Genomic DNA, 25,416 nt, shown 5'->3' on the forward strand with positions numbered 1-25,416 from the left:
GGAAACTCTTTTATTGGTTGATAAAATTAAAGAGATTGACAAGAAATATTCGATTACTCCGAGTAAGGAGCTTTACAAACAAAGGGTTGAACTTCAAACGGAACATAGTTTATTACTTACATCTTCGATTGAAAATCAATTAATGAAAACCAGATCTGATTTTTATATACATAGTGATAAATCGGGTAAAATGTTAGCTAGTCAATTGAAGAATGCTTTGGTTAAACGTCAAATTACTAAGATCCGTCAGCAGAATGGAGATCTGACAGTTAACCATGATGAGATAAATAAATCATTTCAAGATTTTTATACCTCCCTGTATCATTCCGAATTCCCTCATGATCGTAATACCATGTGTGATTTTCTTGGGAAATTGAATTTTCCAAAATTATCATCAGATGATCTTTCAATATTAGAAACTCCTATTACAGATGCAGAAATTAAAGGGGTTATTTCCTCTATGAATTCTGGGAAAGCACCAGGTCCAGATGGGTATACAGTAGAATTTTTAAAATGTTTTTCTGCTACTCTTTCTCCTTGGTTATGCAGGGTTTTTGAAGAAGCAATTAGATTGGGCAATCTGCCACAATCTTTTTATAGAGCTTCCATTTCTTTAATATTGAAGAAAGATAAAGACCCTACTGACTGTGCATCCTATAGACCAATATCTTTATTGAATGTAGATTCCAAGATCTTTTCCAAGGTACTGGCATCCAGGCTGGAGAAGGTAATACCCCAAATTATTTCGGAAGATCAAACCGGTTTTATTAAAAATCGCTATTCTTTTTTCAATGTTAGGAGATTATTGAATATTGTTTATACTCCTTCACATAGCCCTTCAGAATGTGTCATTTCATTAGATGCGGAGAAAGCATTTGATAGAGTTGAATGGCCATACTTATTTAATGTGCTTGAGAAGTTTAATTTTAGTCCGACATTCATTTCCTGGATTAAACTGATATATCATACTCCAGTAGCCTCGGTGCTTACTAACAATCAAAGATCTCCCTTTTTTCGTTTATTTCAGGGTATTAGACAAGGCTGTCCTCTTAGTCCATTATTATTTGATATTGCTTTAGAACCCTTGGCAATTGCTATCAGAGAATCACAGAACATTTTTGGCATTAATCGTGGGACAGATATACATAAGTTATCATTATATGCAGATGATTTATTATTATTTATTTCTGATCCTGAGAAATCCATTCCTGCAGTTTTATCATTGTTGGCTCAATTTAGTGATTTTTCCAGGTATAAATTAAATCTTAAGAGTGAATTGTTTCCTTTAAATAGACAGGTTCCAATTTATGGAAATTTACCTTTTAAATTAGTTAATGACTCTTTTATTTACTTAGGGATTAAAATCACAAAAAACTATAAAGATTTATTTAAGGTTAATTTTTTACCCTTAATCAATCAGATTAAATGTTTGTTTACTAAGTGGTCACCACTATCTTTATCTCTGATAGGTCGGATTAATGCTATTAAGATGGTTATTTTACCCAAGTTTTTATATATATTTCAAGCGGTACCAATTTTTATTCCGAAATCTTTTTTTGCTAATGTTGATTCAAAAATTTCCTCATATATATGGCAGAATAAAAATCCTAGCTTAGGTAAAATATATTTACAGAAGGCAAGGAAGGAAGGTGGATTGGCATTGCCTAATTTTAGATTTTATTATTGGGCAGTTAATATCCGATATTTGATATGTTGGTTAAAGGATTGGGATATATCTTTTAGCCCTCATTGGGTGAACCTGGAAATTAAATCTGTACAAGGATTTGCATTGGGTTCTATTTTAGGGACTTCTCATCCCTTTGCTCTTTCTAAATTGCCGAAACGAATTGACAACCCGATAGTTAAACATACTTTACGTATATGGTTTCAATTTCGGAAATTTTTTTGGGTTGACTCTGTTTGTTTTAAATATTCCTATTGTATCCAATTGCTTTTTTGTATCCTTCTATTATAGACCAAGCTTATTCAGCTTGGAAGACTACTACGATTTTCCGATTTATTTTTGGATAATTGTTTTATGTCTTTTGAGCAATTATCTAATAAATCTAATTTGCCTAGATTTCATTTTTTTAGATATTTACAGATTAGGAATTTCTTAAATACTGTACTTACTACTTTTCCAAATTTTGTGTCTTCAGGTATTTTGGAGAATTTGTTTGAACTAAATCCTTTTCAGAAAGGGCTAATATCAAAACTTTACAATATAATTATGAAGATACGTTCAGAGCCCTTTTATACGACTAAAAATGATTGGGAAAGAGAACTTAACCTTACTATCCCTATTGAGAATTGGGATAAAATTCTTCAATTAGTTAATACATCATCTATATGTGCTAAACATTCATTAATACAGTTTAAAGTTGTGCACAGGGCTCATATGTCCAAGGATAAATTGGCTCGTTTTTATTCCTATATAAATCCTATTTGTGACAGATGTCATTCTGAGATAGGGTCTTTAACTCATATGTTCTGGTCGTGTCCGCTTTTGAAAAAATATTGGAAAGATATTTTTGGTATTATTTCTGCGGTATTGAACATTGATTTACAACCTCATCCTGTTACTGCAATTTTTGGTTTACCAATGATGGACTCACTCCATTTATCCTCTTCCTCTTGTCGAATGATTGCATTTCTTATATTAATGGCTAGAAGATCTATTTTGTTGAATTGGAAAGAAATTAATCCTCCTACCGTATTTCATTGGTTTTCTCAAACTATGTTATGTCTAAATTTAGAAAAAATTAGAAGTGTTGTATTTGATACTTCTATTAAATTTGAAAAGATATGGAGACCAATTATTCAATATTTTCATATGATGTAATATGACCCTGTTCCAAGCCTATTTGTTTTTCCAGTTTCGATTTTATATATGTTGAGAGGATTGGAGTTGACGACACTGATGATTTTGTATTTTTGTGAGATATTATAAACAGCCCTTTTTTCCATTTTTTCTTTCTCTTTTTTCTTTTTTGTTTTTTTTCTTATTATTAGATTATTAGATTAGTTTTTTTTGCATAATTTTTTTTCTTTTTCTTTTTTCTGTATTTTTAATATATATTATGATATACCTAGGTTTGCCTTGTTTATTTGTCTATTGTATCGTCCATGATTTGGGAATACTCATTTATACTGTAATTGCTTATGTATTCTTTCATGTTCAGTTGAAATGTGTATGTTTGTAATCCCATTATCTATGTATCTATTTTATTTTGTTGATATTAATAACAATAATACAAAGATTGAAAAAGAAAGAAAAGTTGGGTGTTAGCTGGTGAGGCGGTGAGCTTGAACATTGGGAATTTGCAATGATTTCAGGGCCACTAACTCTGCACATGGTTTTCTAATACAGTGGGTGAAAGTTCACTCTCTTCTGCCAGACTGAGTATCTTTCCTTCAGTGGTTAATGGCCTGGGAATTTTTAAGACCGGATGATATTTGAGGGAAAATTCTCCCAAGCCCATTTAAAAACCTATAATGCACTTTTAGTTCATTTGCAGATGCTTTATTTTGACTTTATTACTCAAAAGGCTATGGATTGGAGATTCAGTTTAAATCTTCAAAGCTGAGGTGGCTTAGTTTTTGTTGAGTTAGACTTCTGTGGATATGGAGAAAGGTGGTAATTGGAAGTCAACAGTGAAGAAATTGGCTGAGCAAGTCATGGGGTGTGAACAGAGTGGGTCCTGTTTGGGTTTGTTCTGTCACCAGACTGTCCTTGTCATTTAGATAAACCTTTGTTTTCAGACTTATCCCTGCATGGCATCTTGTGGAAAGTGCTGAAGGTAACAAGTTCAACACACAAGACTTGATAAGCTCTTTGTTAAAGAACCTTGAATTGGAAAAGGTAAAGGTACTTTTAATTGTGTTAGTTGGGTGGATTTGGTTCTTCCATTTCTCAAAGAGAATTAATATAGACAGAAAGGGGCAGATCTTGTGTGACTGCCCACCTGTTGCATTTCTGCAAGTTCTGTTGAAACAGAAGAAGGCAACTTCTTTCATAAACCATGCAGATTTTTTTTTCCAAATTCTATATTTCAAACGAGAATGGTCTAGAGCTCAGTTATTGCAGAGACTAGTTTAATCCCTACTGAATTGAGTGATCAATAATTTTCCTCATTATGATGTAAGTTCGTTCTCTACTTCAAGTTCTGCGATTTCATGTTCACTGCTTCCTTGACCATCTCGTGGTGTTTCTCTTTCCCATCCCCCTCTGTGCCATCTCTCGAGTGCTCCTGGAGTTGAACCTGAGGTCCTTTTTTTAAAATATTCCTGGTGTTTTGGAGTTGTCTGGATTCTGCTTCATCTTCATTGGGTCCTGCTGAGATGGGACTATTGCTTTCCAGTGGCTGCGCTCGAGTTAAAATAATCCTGTCATTACTCAATTTTTTAAAAAAGTTGCAAAATCAAAAATAGATCTTTGTGAAATAATGCCAATATTAGGATGTGGGAGAGAACTGGGCAATAGAAGTAATTAAGTGAACAAGCCATAGGACTTGGAACAGACATGAAATTGCAGTTAAAGTGAGAAAGGCGGTTACAAATGTGAAGGAGACCAAACTGGCACCATTATATGTTCTGAGATACCACCACAGAGGAGTTTTACATATACACTTACATTGTTAATCATTCCTTTTCTTATTTTTCTAACCCCCTGCACCCATCATAACCCTAGAGAGGCTCACCCACATGTACCCACTATTCTACAATCAAGAGTGTAGGTATGATTTTCAAATCCGGAAGATTTATGTCAGTTTTCCTGCATATTTTGCATTAAAGCAGTAAATTACCATTCCTGGAATTGGTATTAAAGTACAGAAGATACTAGACTGAATATGAGGATGCCTGAATTGGTGAAAGTTGGGGCTGAACAGCAAGATATCAAGATTGCGCTTGGAAACAATAAACGTGATTTATAGTGTTTTATTTGTTTTGCTTTGCAGCATCTGCATAGTTTTGCTTTGGACAATAATATCTTGTTGCTCTTCATTCCACATGTGGCTGACAGTTTCAGACCTGTGTTGTACGTCACTGCAGAAATGCTTTTGCCTGCATTCTACAGCACAAATTGGGCTGGAAAATTGTGTACTCGGGAGATACCATGCCATGTCCAAGCCTTATTCAGACAGGTAAGTGAATTTGGGAATACAGTGAAATAAACACATTGTTTGAAGTTCTCCATTGTTTTAAGCCCCTTGTATCCTGCATAGATCTATTCTTGGGCCTTTGTATATAATAAGTCTGAATTGTTTGAAAGGACCAAGTATAAAATATGCAAGTTTGCTGATAATATTGAACTAAAAGGAAACTAAACTGAGGAAGATGCACAGAGTGGGAAAAACTATTGAGTGAGATAGTGGAAAAATACCTCCTTGAGTAGTCCTTAGGATTGAAGATAATGTGCTTCTTTTTCACTTCTATGGGATCTGAGGTGGCTGAAGAGAGCAATGAGAGACTTGCAATTTCTGCAAAAGATGGAGGTGGTGGGAGAGTTTTAAAGTGTGGGTAATGTTGGATCCTGATGTATTTGCAATCCTTGGTTCTTCAGAGATTGTGGATGGAGCATAAAACTTGTTGCTTACAATCATTTTATGTCACAAGAATACAGGAAATGAAGGGAAAAGAGTGAGCAGAGACCAAATAAATGAGGTCTGGTCTTATACCAGACTACCGATAGTGCATGTTCCTTTGGAAAAACCATTGTTTTAAATCAACCAATAACATGGCCCCTATTCGAGTAATATGATACCCACCACTGAAATTAAGAGATTTCCAGAAAAGATATGAAGGCATCTGCAAACACTAGTGGACACAGGCAGTGATGACGGCAGAGCAGCAAGGGCTGGAGTTTCTGAGAATAATTCAGAAGGCACAAGATAGATAGATCCCAAAGACGAAGGAGTCTAAAGGTAAAGGGAGGATGAGGTGATTGTGGCTGACAAGTGAAAGCAGAGACAGCTTAATAGCAAAAAGGCTATACAATAGACAATAGGTGCAGAAGTAGACCATTCGGCCCTTCGAGCCTGCACTGCAATTCTGAGATCATGGCTGATCATCTACTAACTATACCCGGTTCCTGCCTTGTCCCCATATCCCTTGATTCCCCTATCCATAAGATACCTATCTAGCTCCTTGTTGAAAGCATCCAGAGAATTGGCCTCCACTGCCTTCTGAGGCAGTGCATTCCACACCCCCACGACTCTCTGGGAGAAGAAGTTTTTCCTTAACTCTGTCCTAAATGACCTACCCCTTATTCTTAAACCATGCCCTCTGGTACTGGACTCTCCCAGCATTTCTAACATATTTCCTGCCTCTATCTTGTCCAATCCCTTAATAATCTTATATGTTGCAATCAGATCCCCTCTCAATCTCCTTAATTCCAGCGTGTACAAGCCCAGTCTCTCTAACCTCTCTGCCTAAGACTGTCCGGACATCCCAGGAATTAACCTTGTGAATCTACACTGCATGTCCTCTACAGCCAGGATGTCCTTCCTTAACCTTGGAGACCAAAACTGTACACAATACTCCAGGTGTGGTCTTACCAGGGCCCTGTACAAATGCAAAAGGATTTCCTTGCTCTTGTACTCAATTCCCTTTGTAATAAAGGCCAACATTCCATTAGCCTTCTTCACTGCCTGCTGCGCTTGCTCATTCACCTTCAGTGACTGATGAACAAGGACTCCTAGATCTCTTTGTATTTCTCCCTTACCTAACTCTACACTGTTCAGATAATAATCTGCCTTCCTGTTCTTACTCCCAAAGTGGATAACCTCACACTTATTCACATTAAACGTCATCTGCCCACTCACCCAGCCTATCCAAGTCACCCTGAATTCTCCTAACATCCTCATCACATGTCACACTGCCACCCAGCTTAGTATCATCAGCAAACTTGCTGATGTTATTCTCAATGCCTTCATCCAAATCGTTAACGTAAATGGTAAACAGCTGTGGTCCCAATACCGAGCCCTATAGCACCCCACTAGTCACCACCTGCCATTCCGAGAAACACCCATTCACCGCTACCTTTTGCTTTCTGTCTGCCAACCAGTTTTCTATCCATGTCAATGTCTTCCCCCCGATGCCCTGAGCTTTGATTTTACCCACCAATCTCCTATGTGGGACCTTATCAAATGCCTTCTGAAAATCGAGGTACACTACATCCACTGGATCTCCCTTGTCTAACTTCCTGGTTACATCCTCGAAAAACTCCAATAGATTAGTCAAGCATGATTTGCCCTTGGTAAATAAGATATAAGCTATAGTAAGATAGCTTATTTATTTTGTATATTTTATATATAAAAACTTCACTTCATCAACCAACTTCCCTTGATGTCCTATTCTAAATTCTGTGTAGTAACCTCATGTGTGGCACTTTGTCAAAGATCTTCCGAAAATCCAAGCATACAATATCCACCAAGCCTCCTTTGTACATCCTGCTTGCTATTTCCTTGAATTTATTTTATATATATATTATTATTATATCTTATTTATTATATCTTATATAAGCTATAGTAAGATATAATATAGCAAGAATTAGTGGGAAGCTTTTAAAAACCAACAGAAGGCAACTAAAATGCCATAAGGAGCGAAAAGATGAAAATATGATGTAAGAGGATACCAAAAGAATTTTTTTGGACATATAAAGTGTAAAAGAGCAAGAGTGGATATTGGACCACTGGAAAATGATGTTGGAGAGGTAATGGGGGACAAAAAAATTGTGAACGAACTTGGTGAGTATTTTGCATCAGGCTTCATTGTGGAAGAGTGCCAGTATGCCAGAAATATGTCACGGAGCAGGTGTCAGTGTAGTTGCTATTACTGAGGAGAAGGTACTTGGGAAGCTGAAAGGTCTGAAGGTAGGTAAGTCACCTGGAGAGATGGAGTACACCCCAGGGTTCAGAAAGAGGTGGCTGAAGAGATTGTGGAAGCATTAGTAATGACCTTTCAAGAATCACTAGATTTTGGAATGGTTCTGGAGGACTGGAAAATTGCAAGTATTTACTCCACTCTTTGAAAAAGGTAGAGAAGGGGGAAAAAGGGAGGCCAGTTAGCATGGTTTCCTTGAGGGGAAATCTGGTCTGACAGATGTGTTGGAATTCGAGGAAATAGCAAGCAGGATGTACAAAGGAGGCTTGGTGGATATTGTATGCTTGGATTTTCAGAAGAACTTTGACAAGGTGCCACACATGAGGTTACTACACAGAATTTAGAATAGGACATCAAGGGAAGTTGGTTGATGAAGTGAAGTTGATGTTTTGAGGTTCAGCAGTATTCTTGTTGAAAAGTAGAATGCGTTCACACCCGATAAATCAATCTACTAACTCATTGCTACATCCTTAGTTTAAAAAAAACAAAAACAGTACTAAGTATTTGTGGGGTTGTTTCATGATTATAACTTGCAACATAAGCAAACAGATTATCTGCCTCGGTAAATACTTTCTGTATTTCCATGTTAATCTGTTTTCTATAATTTATGTGGAAGCACTCCACATGTTGTCTAAGTAGTAGTTTCTCACCAGGCTACTTCTCAGAACTTGAGAATTATCTTTCAGTGCACGTAGGCACTAATGATGGTAAATTCACCACTGCCTTCAACATGCCAACAGTGTTTAGTCTCTTGCAAAGAGGGCTATTTGAAGATCAAGAGCTCAGATCAAGCACAAAATTCATGTCTGTGACATTAATTTTCCCTGTCTTGTATGCTTCCAAGATCTGCTCTACCTACAGCAGATAGCGTGCAGCACTATGAAAATACCTACAGTGCTAACTCAGTAAAAATCTTCAACTTCACTGAAAAAATAAGCAAGCCAACTTCGGTGACAGGTCAATCTCGCCAGCATTGAGACTCTTGCTCTCAGTCTACTAAGTGGATCAGGACCAATGCCAGGCTCCTGAAGCAGACACTGAGAAGAGATTACCAGGTTTATTGAGGAAAAGATTCAGTGATGTGTTCACAGCCTCCAGCGAACATACAACGCTCCCACTGACTCACGGGAATCCTTAGCCCACGACCACTCTTTTGATATGATATTGAGAACCCTAATGCCATGCATCAGGAGCACACAGAGAGACCATGTGTATGCAGCAGAAGCCCACCACTTCAAATTATTTGTCCCCTTGCACTGTCAGCAACCTCTCTTCCCATTTGTGGAAGTGTCTTTGGCTTCCCCACTGGCCTCATAAACCACCTCTAAACCCAATATCCAGAATTCAAGCATGTCATCCTTCATCACGAGAGACTGCCCAAGAAGTAGAGTATATTTGAGGGACTGTTATGACCTATATTGTTGCTATATCTTGCTTATTAAGCCAACCTGAAGTTCTGCCTTTTGCACTAAATATCTTCCATTGCTCCTCCCTTGAAAGACCTAGTTTTGATTGTAATCTTTTATCACTTTTAGACTTTCACACCACGAGGAAATGTACAAAGCTAAAGACTTGTATCAAATGGCTCTCTGTAAAACCTTTATTCCAGGGAATGCAAACCTATTTTATCTAATCATCCTAGTAGGCTAACTCTTGCAGTCTGGATGACATTCTGGTGAAAAGGCACTTGTTATGTACATTAGAAAATCACTTGGCTATATATTTTTAGCTATCTGGCATTTCTTTAGTGTGAAATCCACAGTACACGTTTTGCACTGATGTCAGACATACTAAAATGGAATTATAATTCAGTCAGTTCAATATTCCAGCTATTTGAGTCATTTTCACATCTGAAGGACTCCCTGCATTTGGTGTCCATGGATGGATTTAGTTTTGAGGCTTGATCATGGTGTTGTGGCCTCTTCTCTCGATTGTGCACGTGGCCAAATGTGTTATGAGGCCATTAAGCACCCTCAAACAGCTAGACCTCTAGTTCCATTAACTAAAGTGACCTACATAAGTCACCTTGAGCTTGTTAACTAAACAACCAGTGAGATGGGTTTTCACTTCCATTTTAATTTCATCAGACTGAATCTATGAAGGATGATGAGACTTCTGTTTGTGGCACATTTTGTTACACTTTGCAACCTCTTGTTTTTTCTACCAATGCCAAGGATGTTTTTAATAGCATTCATTTCAACTAATCAGTAAAAGATTACTTTCAAACACTTTTCTGATGTCATAGTGCCTCTGTCACATTGTCAGTTTTCAGATGAGCTGGAGTATAATCCTCTAGTACATTGGCTTGGTAAAATTGAATGGGAAATATTAATGTACCATTTGCAATAATATTGATTAAACACAAATAAAATCAGGGAACAAGATTTTATAAATGGGGTACTTTATTGATCCCAAGTGGGAAATTATTTTGTTACAGCAGCAACATTTAAAACCATACTAAGCAACAATAATAAATATAATAATAATATTAACTAATGAAGTACAAAATAATATACACAATTTATCAATATGCAACACCATGCAATAATTATGTACAAAATAATAAAACAGACTATTGTACTATGCTGCAAACACGAGATAATCTGTAAATGCTGGAAATTCAAGCAACACACACAAAATGCTTGTGGAACGCAGCAGGCCGGGCAGCATCTATAGGAAGAAGTACAGTTGATGGTTCAGGCTGAGACCCTTCGTCAGGAATAACTGGAAGAAAAGATAGTAAGAAATTTGAAAGTGGGAGGGGGAGATCCGAAATGATAGGGGAAGGCAGGAGGGGGAGGGGTAAAGCTAAGAGCTGGAAAGGTGATTGGCAAAAGGGATACACAGATGGAGAAGGGAAAGGATCATGGGACAGGAGGCCTAGGGAGAATGAAAGGGGGAGGGGAGCACCAGAGGGAGATGGAGAACAGGCAAGGAGTGATTGTGAGAGGGGCAGAGAGGAAAAAAGGGGGGGAATGAATAAATAAGGGATGGGATAAGAAGGGAAGGAGGGACATTAACGGAAGTTAGCAAAATCAGTGTTCATGCCATCAAGTTGGAGGCTACCCAGACGGAATATAAGGTGGTGTTCCTCCAACCTGAGTGTGGCTTCATCTTGACAGTAAAGGCTATGGATAGACAAATCAGAATGGGAATGGGATGTGGAATTAAAATGTGTGGCCACTGGGAGATCCTGCTTTCTCTGGCGGACAGAGCGTAGGTGTTCAGCGAAACAGTCTCCCAGTCTGCGTCGAGTCTCACCAATATATAAAAGGCTGCACCGGACACAGTATACCACACCAGCCGACTCACAGGTGAAGTGTTGCCTTACCTGGAAGGACTGTCTGGGGCCCTGAATGGTGGTGAGGGAGGAAGTGTAAGGGCAGGTGTAGCATTTGTTCCGCTTACAAGGATAAGTGCCGAGAGGGAGATCTGTGGGAACGGATGGGGGGGGGGGGGAGGGGGGACTGAATGGACAAGGGAGTCGCGTAGGGAGCAATCCCTGTGGAAAGCAGAAAGGGGGGGGGAGGGAAAGATGTGCTTGGTGGTGGGATCCCGTTGGAGGTGGCATAAGTTACAGAGAATTATATGTTGGACCCGGAGGCTGGTGGGGTCGTAGGTGAGGACAAGGGGAACCCTATCCCGAGTGGGGTGGCGGGAGGATGGGGTGAGAGCAGATGTGCGTGAAATAGGAGAGATGAGTTTGAGAGCAGAGTTGATGGTGGAGGAAGGGAAGCCCCTTTGTTTAAAAAAGGAAGACATCTCCTTCGTCCTGGAATGAAAAGCCTCATCTTGAGAGCAGATGCGGCGGAGACGGAGGAATTGCAAGAGACGGTGGGAAGAGGAATAGTCCAGGTAGCTGTGAGAGTCCTTAGACTTATAGTAGATATCAGTAGATAGGCCGTCTCCAGAGATAGAGACAGAAAGATCAAGAAAGGGGAGTGAGGTGTCACAGATGGACCAGGTAAATTTGAGGGCAGAGTGAAAGTTGGAGGTAAAGATAATGAAGTTAACAAGCTAAGTCATAATCGACGACTGCATTGGTGCTGCCTCCTGCATGCATGCTGAGCCTAATCCCATTCAGATTTGTCTATCCATGGCCTCCTCTACTGTTAATATGAAGCCACGCTCATGTTGGAGGAACAACACCTTATATTCCGTCTGGGTAGCCGTCAACCTGATGGCATGACCATTGATTTCTCTAACTTCCGTTAATACCCCTCCTCCCCTTCTTACCTCATCCCTTATTTATTTATTTATTCTCTCCCCCCCCCCCTTTCTTATTTTCCTTTCTCTACCCCTCTCACAATCACTCCTTGCCTGTTCTCCATCTCCCTCTGGTGCTCCCCTCCCCCTTTCTTTCTCCCTAGACCTCCTGTCCCATGATCCTTCCCCTTCTTAAGCTCTGTATCGCTTTTGCCAATCACCTTTCCAGCTCTTAGCTTCACCCCTCCCCCTCCTGTATTCTCCTATCATTTCAGATTTTCCCCCTCCCACTTTCAAATCTCCTACTATGTGTTTCAGTTAGTCCTGACGAAGGTTCTTGGCCCGAAACGTTGACTGTATTTCCTGTAGATGCTGCCTGGCCTGCTGCGTTCCACTAGCAGTTTGTGTGTGTTCATTGTACTATGATGTGTGTTCTGCTGTTGCACAGATACAGTAAACTGTTGTATATGCTTATTGCAAATGGTAGGAAAGATTTTCTGTAACGATCCTTGTGACAGTGGAGCTGAATGATCCTTTTTCAAAAGGGTGCTCCACTGTTTATTCAGTGGGTCATGGAGAGGTTGTGCTTGATTGTCCATAATGGATAACAGTTTGTTTAGTGACCTCCTCTCCACCACTAGCTCAAGAGTCTGGGTTGTAGCCAAGGACGGAGGATATATACAGTCCTCTTCCTCCTAAAATTTATCACCTTCTCCTTGGTTTTGGCCATATTCAGGAGCAGTTAACCAGTCCTCTGTACTCCGATTCCTGCCCATCTCCGATACACCCAACCACTGCATAGTGGTCAGGAAACTTCTGCAAGTGACAAGACTCTCATTTGTACTGGAAGTCTGAGGTATACAGTGTGAACAGAAACAGGGAAATTACCCTAGTGGCACTCCAGTGCCATTCACCACCATCTCAGTCAGAGAACTACCCAGCCGTCTCTAACTATCAGGTAGTCAGTAATCCAAGAAGTAGTGGATTTGTCGACGCCCATCTTTTCTAGCTTCATGCTCAGAAGAAGTGGCTGGATTGTATTGAAGGCACTAGAGAAATCAAAAAAATGTGACTCTCACAATGCCACCAGAATCTCCAGTGCTTTCATCATTTGAGATGTGAGGGCAATTGCTCTGTAGTCATTAAGTTTAGGTGGAGTCACCTCCTTGGGGAGAGGAAGCATGCAGGAAGTCTTCCATAGAACCGGTATGGAATGATAGAGAAAACACACATGTAAGAAGCCAAATAACTAAATTCTGCTTATGTTTAATTTATAGGACAGTTAGAATATCCCAAGAATTCTATATTTGTCCATTTTATCCTGCAGGAGCTATTACCATATTAAAGAAGAATTATATAATGGATAGAGAAAATAAATTTAAAACACCAGAAGAAGATTGAAATATTTGCACCCCCAGTTTAGCTTTTATCTTGGAAAAACAGCAATTTATGAAGTGCCTTTTAGAATCTTCCAAAATGTCTTATAAACAACATTGAAGGATGACAATTTGTGTGGTGAAGAAAATAACTAATTTGCAGAGTAACAATACAAAACTAACCGGATAATTTTACTTTCGGACTGTGTTGATCAACACACCATGCTTATCCCTTGCTCTTTGAAATAATAGCGTTCTAACATTTAATGACATTATCAATTGTGTGAAGAGAGAGTTCTGATGAAGGGTTCCAGAAGTTTACCATAAGAAACTATTTCAGGTATGCAACATATCATTGGGACTGTTCTAACATATGAGCAGTTTCTTTTTCCACAAGTGTTGCCTGACCTGTTGAGTCTTTTTTTTCATTTTGGGTTTCCAGCGTTGGCAGAATGCAGCAATTTTTGTTCTGTTACAGGTCCTTGTTTTATTTCCAAAACCCAGTGTGTTTCTGCATGCGCAGCCTTGCAGTGATTTTTTGGTGTATTAAATCCTTGATTGATGGACTCAATCACGGTGGCTCAAGTGATATTTTTTTGATCATTGGTGTTTGTTCCAAAACTGATTCATGCTGGCATCTAAATTGGATCCACTTGAATCTCCAACATCTGATTTACACAGTCATCTTCAAATACTTGTTATTTAAAGCAGCTCTCTTGAGACCATGTAGAACTTTTCCATTAAAAACCCAATTGATTCCATATGTTTTCACAAGTATTATTGAAGGAGCTTTCTGTACTTTGTCCAGAAGCTAATCTGTAGTGAAGTTCCTGGCAAGGTGTGCTTCATTCCAAGTAGCTGAGTTCGTAGACTGGTCTTGATGCTCCAGCCTGCATTCTTGTCAGCTGACAATTGTGTTCAATTAAACATTTCTAATGGCTGGAATTTTGACAAAGTACTGACAAATATTGAATACATGTCTATTAACTGATGGAATACAAATAAGTCTCTAGATTTAAAGAGTAGCACTCTTCCCTATCTCAGCCATCTGTTTACTGAACAGGGCAACATACAAATCTGCTGATTCATGAGGCCACACTGGAAGATGGACTTGAAGAAGAAGCTGTTGAGAAAACACATAGGTAAGAACCAAACTCTGGGTTTCTATATCTGTCCATTTCATCCTGGAAGAGCTATTACCATATTAAAGAAGCATAACAGATGTGTTTTGTCCAGTGATTAGTACAAAACAATGGGTAGAACTTAATTAGATTTAATTTCATTGTGATAAGTAATAATATTTTTTCTGGTATCATTTGGTCAGTTGTAACAATTCCTTTCAGGGGAGGCAAGGAATTGCATTCAACTCATCCAGTTTCCTCCACAGCACTCAGTGCTCTGGATGTAGAAGAAGCCACATCTGTGAGACCAAGTGCAAACTTGCTTTGCTGTGCACCTGTGCTCTGCTAACAGTGTGCACGTGGAGTTCTTTGTTGTCAGCCATTTTAATTTCATCTCCTGTTCCCTTGCTGACCTGACTATCCCTTGGCCTCAATTGCCAGGGGGAGGCCAAATACAAAACAGAAGAACGGCACATACAACCCAAGGACATTGAATTCTCCAATTTTAGGTAACCTGCTTTCCCTCTTTATCTCTTCCTCTCTCGCCCCACCCCACCCCCACCCTCACTCTTACCCCCCCTCCCCCCAGATTCCCTCACACCGTCTTCTTCCACTGTCCCTGTCCCCGTCCTCTATTTTCTCACCCCTCTCATACTACTGCATTTCCCTGTCACCCTTGCACTCCCCTCAGTGTTGCCCTAGTTCAGATTTACAGCATTTGCAGTTCTCTTGATTTTAACTGTTAGTTGTGGCATATTTCTAGCTTTTTCAAGCATTACCATGGAAAAGTATTTTGCTGTTGTCCCTTGATTAAACTGTGATGGAGTGATGTAAGGAACTCTGTTTCAGAGAAACTCTGAAAACAATTATCTCCATTTGTCACTCCCATGAAGATCTCAACCAAGTAGGTAACCAGTCTAATTGCAGGGCAACTGATTGGGTGGGGAAGTAGAAGATAGGTCTTTCATTCCTGGAGGATAGCAGAGAGAGAATGGGCTTGCAGACCATGTAGCCAGATATTACTAGCAACAGTTTTTTTACAATATGAAAATTACCAAATTCTCATAGTAGCTGCTGAGAGTTGATTGCAGAAATTCTATCACATTTTAATGTACTCAGTGATTAAATTTTGCCTAATCCATCTTCTGTAGATGTTTGGATGTCTTTCGTGCATTAGCAAGTTATGGGAAATTCTCATCTCTGTCCTTAAGGCATATAGCACTAACTGAATGAGATTGTTGGATATGTGCAATGACATCAGTTGCCTGCAAAACACTTTTGTAGGCAGTGGAGCTTTCCCTTTTGGAATATCCTTTCATGAATGATGTAGGAATGAAACTGGAGCATGCCTTTACCAATGGATCAAAGGCCCGCTCTAGTACTATTAAAGGGCCAGGCCTTAACTTACCTGTCCGTGGGCATGCTGAGAAATGATGCTTACAGTCAGGCTGGATTTTCTTGAGGTAAGTGAATCAATGCCTTTAGCTGGGATTCTAGATCCACTATAACCCAGTGTCTTATCAGCACTCAGAGGATTGAGGTGCAACTCTGGAAATACTGAGCAGGATGGATAGCATCATTAGAGAGGAACTATATAAATAGTAACTGTAAATTGTATTATGTTGTAGGTTTATTTTCTTGGACTTCATGTTTCAGATCAAAGATAGTTTGCCAAATGCCCATGATGGACATGAAGGGTTTTGAACCTGAGACATTAACTGTGTTTCTCTTTTCACCATTGCTGTCTGACTTCCTGCTGTTTGCTTTTTTAAAATTTTAGTTGTTAAACCTCATTTTATACTCTAAAATATTGAGGATTTGTATGGGAGGAATTTCATTGCACTGATTCATTTCGAATTTGGCACTTTTGAGTTGTCCACATCCTTGAAAAACTTCTTTTGTTGCTTTGGCAGCATTTTGTAGAGTACTTTCCAGATTAGTTGCTAAAGCTGTATTTGTTATCTCTTGGCATCAGCACAACTTCTCAAGCCATTGATGTGGGTATGAAGATGAATGCAGAATTTATAATGTTAAATCACTTCAGCCAGAGATATGCCAAGATCCCCCTGTTCAGTCCTGACTTCAATGATAAAGTTGGAATAGCTTTCGACCATATGAGGGTACGTAATGTTTTGTGATTACATTTGGTGAAATCACCTCACTATTATAGAGTACCATGCAAACCCTGTGTGGACAAGGGCTGCTGTCTCAATCAAGCCTGCATCCACTCAGTTGCCAGCCGGTTTCTTGGGGGGGGGGGGGGGGGGGAGGTTCCTCAATAACTCTGAGGTGACTCACATCAGTCTAATAGTTGGGATTAAGCAAGTTTGTCATGCTGATATCTTGGGTTACTGATTACCAAAACATTACATTTTAACTTGCATCTCAGTAATTACATAACATGTGCAACGTATTTGGTATCTATGGCTATAGTCTGATGGCTCTGCACTAGAACTCACATTGATGGTTGGATGAGATGGGAGGTAGAAATTTCACCCTGTGTCTGAGTTATTGTTAGAATATTTAGTCATAGAAAGGTACAGCACAGAAACAGGCCCTTGGGCCATCTAGTCAATGCCAACCATTTAAACTGTCTACTCCCATTAATCTGCACCCAGACCATTGCCCTGCATACCCATCCCATCCATATAACATAGAAACATAGAAAATAGGTGCAGGAGTAGGCCCTTCGGCCCTTCGAGGCTGCACCGCCATTCAGTATGATCATGGCTAATCATCCAACTCAGAATCCTGTACCTGCTTTCTCTCCATACCCCCGATCCCTTTAGCCACAAGGGCCATAACTAACTCCCTCTTAAATATAGCCAATGAACTGGCTTCAACTGTTTCCTGTGGCAGAGAATTGCACAGATTCACCACTCTCTGTGTGAAGAAGTTTTTCCTCATCTCGGTCCTAAAAGGCTTCCCCTTTATCCTTAAACTATGAGCCCTCGTTCTGGACTTCCCCAGCATCGAGAACAATCTTCCTGCATCTAGCCTGTCCAATCCCTTTAGAATTTTATACGTTTCAATAAGATCCCCCCTCAATCTTCTAAATTCCAGCGAGTGTAAGCCTAGTCGATCCAGTCTTTCTTCATATGAAGGTCCTGCCATCCCAGGAATCAATCTGGTGAACCTTCTTTGTACTCCCTCTATGGCAAGAATGTCTTTCCTTAGATTAGGAGACCAAAACTGCACACAATACTCCAGTTGTGGTCTCACCAAGGCCTTGTACAACTGCAGAAGAATCTCCCTGCTCCTGTACTTGAATCCTCTTTCTATGAATGCCAACATACCATTCGCCTTTTTCACCGCCTGCTGTACCTACATGCCCACTTCCAATGACACCCAGGTCTCGTTACACCTCCCCTTTTCCTATTCGGCCACCATTCAGATGATAATCTGTTTTCCTGTTGTTGCCACCAAAGTGGATAACCTCACATTTATCCACATTAAATTGCATCTGCCATGAATTTGCCCACTCACCTAACGTATCCAAGTCACCTTGCATCCTCTTAGCATCCTCCTCACAGCTAACACTGCCACCCAGCTTCGTGTCATCCACAAACTTGGAGATGCTGCATTTAATTTCCTTGTCTAAATCATTAATATAGTAAAGAACTGGGGTCCCAGCACTGAGCCTTGCAGTACACCACCAGTCACTGCCTGCCATTCTGAAAAGGTCCCATTTATTCCCACTCTTTGCTTCCTGTCTGCCAACCGTTTCTCTATCCACATCAATACCATACCCCCAATACCGCGTGCTTTAAGTTTGCACACTAATCTCCTGTGTGGGACCTTGTCAAAAGCCTTTTGAAAATTCAAATATACCACATCCACTGGTTCTCCCCTATCCACTCTACTAGTTACATCCTCAAAAAATTCTATAAGATTCGTCAGACATGATTTTCCTTTCACAAATCCATGGTGACTTTGTCCGATGATTTCACCGCTTTCCAAATGTGCTGTTATCACATCTTTGATAACTGACTCTAGCATTTTCCCCACCACCGATGTCAGACTAACCGGTCTATAATTCCCCGGTTTTTCTCTCCCTTTTTTAAAAAGTGGGGTTACATTAGCCACCCTCCAATCTTCAGGAACTAATCCAGAATCTAGAGTTTTGAAAAATTATCACTAGTGCATCCACTATTTCTTGGGCTACTTCCTTAAGCAGACCATCTGGATACCTATCCAAACTTCTCTTAAATGTTGAAATTGAGCTTGCATGCACCACTTGTGCTGGCAACTGGTTCTACAGTCTCATGATCCTTTGAGTGAAGAAGTTTCCCTCATGTTTCCCTAAACTGTTAACCTTTCACCCTGAACCCATGCCCTCCAGCTGTTGTCCCACCCAACCTCAGTGGAAAAAGCCACCTTGCATTTACCGTATCTATATCCCTCATAATTTTGTATACTTTTATCTAATCTCCCCTCAATCTTCTACATTCCAACGAATAAACTCCTAACCTATTCAGTCTTTCCTTATAACTCAGGTCCTCCAGTCCTGGCAATATCCTTGTAAATTTTCTGTCCTCTTTCAACCTTATTTACATCTTTCCTGTAGATTGGTGACAAAACTGCATACAATACTTCAAATGGGGTCTTAGCAACATCTTATACAACTTCAACATAACATCCCATCTCCTGTACTCTTACTTTGATTTATGAAGGCCAATGTGCCGAAAGCTTTATTTACGACCCTGTCTGGCTGTGCCACCACTTTCAGTGAGTTATCAATCCCTTTGTTCTACAGCACTCAGTGCCCTACCGTTTACTGTGTGAGACCTACTGTGGTTGTTTCTACCAAAGTGAAACACCTTGCACTTGTCTGCATTAAATTCCATTGGCTGTTTTTCAGCCCATTTTTCCAGCTGGTCCAGATTTTGCTGGAAGCTCTGATAGTCTTCCTTGCGGCCTACTAGATCCCTAGTCTTGGTGTCATTCGTTTATTTGCTGATCCAGTTAACCACACTATTCTCAATTCATTGATATAGGTGACAATCAGAAACGGACCTAGCACCGATCCCTGCAGCAGTCCACTAGTTATAGGTCTCCACTCAGAGAGGTAGCCATCTTCTACCACTCTCTGGCTTCCCCCAGCTTCTTCTCTCTGGCTGCTACCTCATCTTGAATGTCGAGCAATTGAACCTTTTTAGCCAACATCCACTGCCTTGCTTTCATCAACTTTCCTGGTAACTTTCTCAAATGACTATAACGTTGGTTAGATATGACCTACTACGCACAAAGCCATACTGACCATCCCTAATCAGTCCATATCTATTCAAATACTCCTATATTCGATTCCTTAGAATACCTCCCAATAACTTTGCCACTACTGATGTCAGGCTAACCCGCCTATAATTTCCTGCTTTAATTTTAGCGCTTTTCTTAAACATGGAATGACATTAGCTATCCTCCAATACTCTGGTATCTCACCCGTCGCTAAGGATGATTTAAGTATCTCTGCTAAGGCCCCTGAAATTTCTGCACACCTCCCATAGGGTCCAAAGGAACACCTTGTCAGGCCCTGGGGATTTATTCACCCTAATTTGTCTCGAAACGGTAAAAACCACCTCTAATCTGTAGTGTCCATGACCTTGCTGATGTTTTGTCTATAGAAGACTGCCTGTCTCTGGAGTAAATACAGATGCAAAAAAATCCACTCAAGATCTCCCCCAACTCTCTTGGCTGCATGTGTAGATTACCATTCTGATCTGCTAGAGGGCCACTTCCTGAGTTCTTAAGTGTTCTCTTGCATTTCTTATACTCAGGTACCTCATTTATTCCTGCTATACATCTCCTTTTTTCTTAATCAGAGCCTCTATATCTCTTGAAAACTAAAGTTCCATAAACCTGTTATCTTTACCTTTTATTCTTTCAGGCACATACAAGATTTATTCTCAAAATTTCTTTCATGAAGGCTTCCTACTTACCAGGTACACCCTTGCCTGTCCCAATCCACACTTGCCGGATACTTTCTGATATCATCAAAATTGGCCTTTCTCCAATTTGGAATCTCAGCTTGCAGACCAGACCTATATTTTTGCATATTTACTTTCAAACTAGTGGCATTGTGATTGCTAGGTGCAAAGTGTTACCCTACACACTGCTGTCACCTGCCCTGTCTCACTCCCTAATAGCAGATCAAATATTGCACAATATCTCATTGAGACTTCTAGATAGATAGAGATAGATAGATAGATAGATACTTTATTCATCCCCATGGGGAAATTCAACTTTTTTTTTTCCAATGTCCCATACACTTGTTGTAGCAAAACTAATTACATACAATACTTAACTCAGTAAAAAATATGATATGCATCTAAATCACTATCTCAAAAAGCATTAATAATAGCTTTTAAAAAGTTCTTAAGTCCTGGCGGTTGAATTGTAAAGCCTAATGGCATTGGGGAGTATTGACCTCTTCATCCTGTCTGAGGAGCATTGCATCGATAGTAACCTGTCGCTGAAACTGCTTCTCTGTCTCTGGATGGTGCTATGTAGAGGATGTTCAGAGTTTTCCATAATTGACCGTAGCCTACTCAGCGCCCTTCGCTCAGCTACCGATGTTAAACTCTCCAGTACTTTGCCCACGACAGAGCCCGCCTTCCTTACCAGCTTATTAAGACGTGAGGCGTCCCTCTTCTTAATGCTTCCTCCCCAACACGCCACCACAAAGAAGAGGGCGCTCTCCACAACTGACCTATAGAACATCTTCAGCATCTCACTACAGACATTGAATGACACCAACCTTCTAAGGAAGTACAGTCGACTCTGTGCCTTCCTGCACAAGGCATCTGTGTTGGCAGTCCAGTCTAGCTTCTCGTCTAACTGTACTCCCAGATACTTGTAGGTCTTAACCTGCTCCACACATTCTCCATTAATGATCACTGGCTCCATATGAGGCCTAGATCTCCTAAAGTCCACCACCATCTCCTTGGTCTTGGTGATATTGAGACGCAGGTAGTTTGAGTTGCACCATATCACAAAGTACTGTATCAGTTTCCTATACTCCTCCTCCTGTCCATTCCTGACATACCCCACTATGGCTGTGTCATCAGCGAACTTCTGCACATGGCAGGACTCCGAGTTATATTGGAAGTCTGATGTGTACAGGGTGAACATCTATGTACTGATTACTGAAACTTTCTTGAACACATTTGATGGACTCTGTCCCATTTAGTCCTTTTTCAGTATGGGAGTCGCAGTCAATATGTAGAAAGTTAAAATCACCTACTATAACAGCCTTGTGTTTCTAGCACCAGTCCGCTATCTCTCTCTCTCCAAGTTTGTTCCTCTAAATCCTGCAGATTGTTGGGTTATCTATAATATAGCCCCATTAACATGGTCATATCTTCCTTATCCCTCAGTTCCACCCATTGTGCTGCTTAGTAATTTGTTTTTGTGTTCTTCATTTGAACCAAGCATCAGGATAAAACTGGCATTCTGAGCTCTCAACAGCTGTTTAGTGTAGCTGACCATCATAAGACTGTTCCGAATAGCGATATGCTCCATTTTTAATATTGCAATTTCAACATAGAACAGCATGTACTGTGACCAAAATAAATTATTTCCATGCAGGTTCGGTTTGCTGATTTTAAGGTAGTGCCAAAACTCATTCCGTCCCTGAAAACCCTTTTTGCGGATGAGATTGAAGAGATGGAGGAGCGCCGTGAGAAGCGCGAGCTTCGACAGTTGAAGGAAATCCAGAGCTCCTCGACTACTAATGGACCTGTCGGTGATGGAGCTAACAAAATGAAACGGGAGCTCAAAGTACCTGATCAAGATTTGGGTCACAAAAGGAGCAAGTTGACTTGAGATGCTGCTGCTGACGTTGTCCTAAAGTCCTGCTTTATAACCTGGAGTAATTATTGTGAGGGGAAAGCCAATCCTCTCTGACAAAATGTTGAATTGGTTTTGTTGTATAAATGAGATTATTGTACAGGCTGAAAATGTGTAGTTTGAATTAAATCAGATTATATTTGTTTTATATTTTGTTTTTATTTTATAATTTTATCGTGTGTTTCATCTATGCACTGGATGTTATTTATTCAGCAGACTTTATTCCTTATCTCTCTCTCTCTCCTCCTTTTGGATGGAGTCGTCCTGACTTTTAAATAAAGACATAGGAAACAAGTCAGAGTCATTGAACACTACAGCACAGAATCTGACCCTTCAGCCCATCTAGTCTATGCCAAGCTATTAATCTGCCTAGTTCTATCCACCTGGACTACAGCCCTCCATACCCCTCCCATCCAGGTATCTATCCCAATCTTTTTTCAATTTCAACATCTACCATTTCTGCTGACAGCTTGCTCCCCACTCTCACTATCTCATGTTTCACCTTCCACCCTTAGCCCATGATCTCCCATTCTAGTCTCACCCAACCTCAGTAGAAAAAGCCGGCTTGCATTAACCCAATCTCTACCCCTTGTAATTTTGTGTACTTCTATCAAACCTTCTCATTTTCCAAAACTCCAGGGAATGGTCTTAACCTTTCTGTATAATTCTATGGTTCTCAGGTCCTGGCAACATCCTTGATCCTTGTAAATTTTTCTGCACTCTTCAATCTTACTGATATCTTTCCTTTAGGTAAGTGATCAAAACTGCACACAATGCTCCAAAATAAGCCTCGCTAACATAAACTTCAACGAACATCCCTACTTCTGTACTCAATACTTTTATTTTTGAAGGCCAATGTGCCAAAAGCTTTCTTTACGACCCTTTCTATCTGTGATACCACTTTCGAGGAATTACAGGTTAGTATTCACAGATCTCTGTTCTACCACACTTTTTTAAAAAAATAGTTCTTTCTTTAGTTCTACATGAGGACAAATAATCTTTTTTTTAAAAAATGGGTTATGTTGTGATTATAAATCACATACCAGGCCACAGTTTGAAGTTTTCTCTTTATTTGTAGTGGGGTATCTTTCATTTTTAATTGCTTTTCAGGTTTCACCTCACTGGATTAGATGGTGCTGCTCCATCTATTTGTTCAGCCGAAACACTCTGGCACTGCTGTGTTGACCTATTAGCTGTAATACAGCACAGAATTACTTAGCCACCTTTCCATTTGGAAATTCCTCTGCCACATTCAATAATAATTCCAGCTGAGATTGGGAACTCAGATGGAGCAAGAAATACACAGAGAAAATCCCAAACCTTGCTTCATAATCTGGATGCTGTGCAGCAAATTCAATGTTAAAAAGTGATTGTTCACATCTGAGTGGATGAATAAAGTCTTCATTGTAAGAACATTTGCTGATTCCATAACCTTTTACTCATTAATCATTGTACTGAATACCTAATATATTTTGAATGTAAAGATCAATCATTAGAATAAACTTACTGGAGATTTTGAAGCTGTGGATATTGTCTTGGAATACCACTTTCACTGAAAGTTGTTTCCCTGCCATCATTTCGTGCAGTAATATGGAAGAAAATGTGGAAATTCTGTTCATTTTAGTGCCAGAAAGATTAAATCTACTAATATATCTTGGTTCATATATAAATATTTTTGAGTTATTGTCTCTCCCCTGTGAGAAAGTCCTGTTGAGACTTGATCCAAAGAATTTTGATGAAATATGTTAATAAAACTGGTGAGTGTCACCTTTTAATAGGACTCAGTGTGGGATGCATCAATAAATAATGGAGAGTGTGAGGGAGCTCCAGTAAGGTCCTGTTGTTTTATTGAAAAGACATCGTGTGAAGTCCAAGAATACATACATGAATATTGGAAGTTATAGGTGTATGTGTGAGTTGATGTGGTAGGTTTTTCCCCCCAGTGTAAATTGGGAGCTGAAGAACAGTATAGAAATTGATTTTCAGTGGATTTTAATAGGTTCAACAACTTGGGTTCTGCAATGTTTCTGGCAGTCTTCACGTTTACATAAATAGCACCTAACTAGAAAAAAATTGTGGTAATTCTTCCCAAAATGGATGAACTCCAGTAAATCTGAATTGCTGTGACTAAAGAAATGGCTTCTCAATCAAATTCCAGTGGATGTGTTAATAATCTAAACTATTTAAAGTTTATTCTCATGACTCTTGTTATGTTGACCTATGCAGTGAGCAAGTGGCTGTAATGATGGTTGGAACTAAAATACTACAAATGCTGAAGATCTGATATTTAAACAGAAAAATAAAATAAATAGATTGAACAAATTTCGAAGTAAATTTATTATTAAGGTACATGTGTCACCATGTACAATTCTGAGGTTCATTTTGTTTGCAGGTACACTCAATAAATCCATAATAGAATCAATGGAAGACTTCACCAACTTGGACATTCAACCAGTGTGCAAAAGCCAACAAAATGTAAATACAAAAACTAAGAAATAATAAATAAAAAAATAAAAATGAAGAACATGAAAGGAAGAGTCATTAAAAGTAAGTCCATAGGTTGTGGGAACATTTCACTGATGGGGCATGGAATTATCCCCTTTGGTTTAAGAGCCTGATGGTTGAGGGGTAATAACTATTCCTGAACTCAGCTGTGTGAGTCCTGAGGTCCTGTGACAAAATTTTATAAACAGTGGCATGCAAAAGTTTGGGCACCCCGGTCAAAATTTCTGTTACTGTGAATAGCTAAGTGAGTAAAAGATTACCTAACTTCCAAAAGGCATAATGTCAAAGATGACACATTTCTTTAATATTTTAAGCAAGATTACTTTTTTATTTCCATCTTCTACGGTTTCAAAATAACAAAAAAGAAAAAGGGCCTGAAGCAAAAGTTTGGGCACCCTGCATGGTCAGTACTTAGTAACACCCCCTTTGGCAAGTATCACATCTTGTAAATGCTTTCTGTAACCAGCTAAGTCTTTCAT

The 25,416-nt window shown here is 39.6% G+C and overlaps 1 protein-coding gene across 1 annotated transcript in view; it reads left to right on the top strand.

Annotated features, from left to right (window-relative positions):
* Window positions 1-23,952, top strand: part of elac2 (elaC ribonuclease Z 2) — a 71,006-nt gene extending 47,054 nt beyond the window's left edge. The window contains exons 20-24 of the mRNA XM_073025876.1: window positions 3,763-3,862; window positions 5,024-5,144; window positions 14,530-14,608; window positions 16,563-16,707; window positions 22,172-23,952. Coding sequence (XP_072881977.1) covers window positions 3,763-3,862; window positions 5,024-5,144; window positions 14,530-14,608; window positions 16,563-16,707; window positions 22,172-22,408 — 682 coding nt within the window. The 3' untranslated portion in view covers window positions 22,409-23,952. The remainder of the gene's footprint in view (window positions 1-3,762; window positions 3,863-5,023; window positions 5,145-14,529; window positions 14,609-16,562; window positions 16,708-22,171) is intronic.
* The last annotated feature ends 1,464 nt before the right edge of the window (window positions 23,953-25,416 follow it).

The sequence above is a fragment of the Hemitrygon akajei genome, chromosome 22 (genome assembly GCF_048418815.1).
Source record: "Hemitrygon akajei chromosome 22, sHemAka1.3, whole genome shotgun sequence".
Lineage (NCBI taxonomy): Eukaryota > Metazoa > Chordata > Chondrichthyes > Myliobatiformes > Dasyatidae > Hemitrygon > Hemitrygon akajei.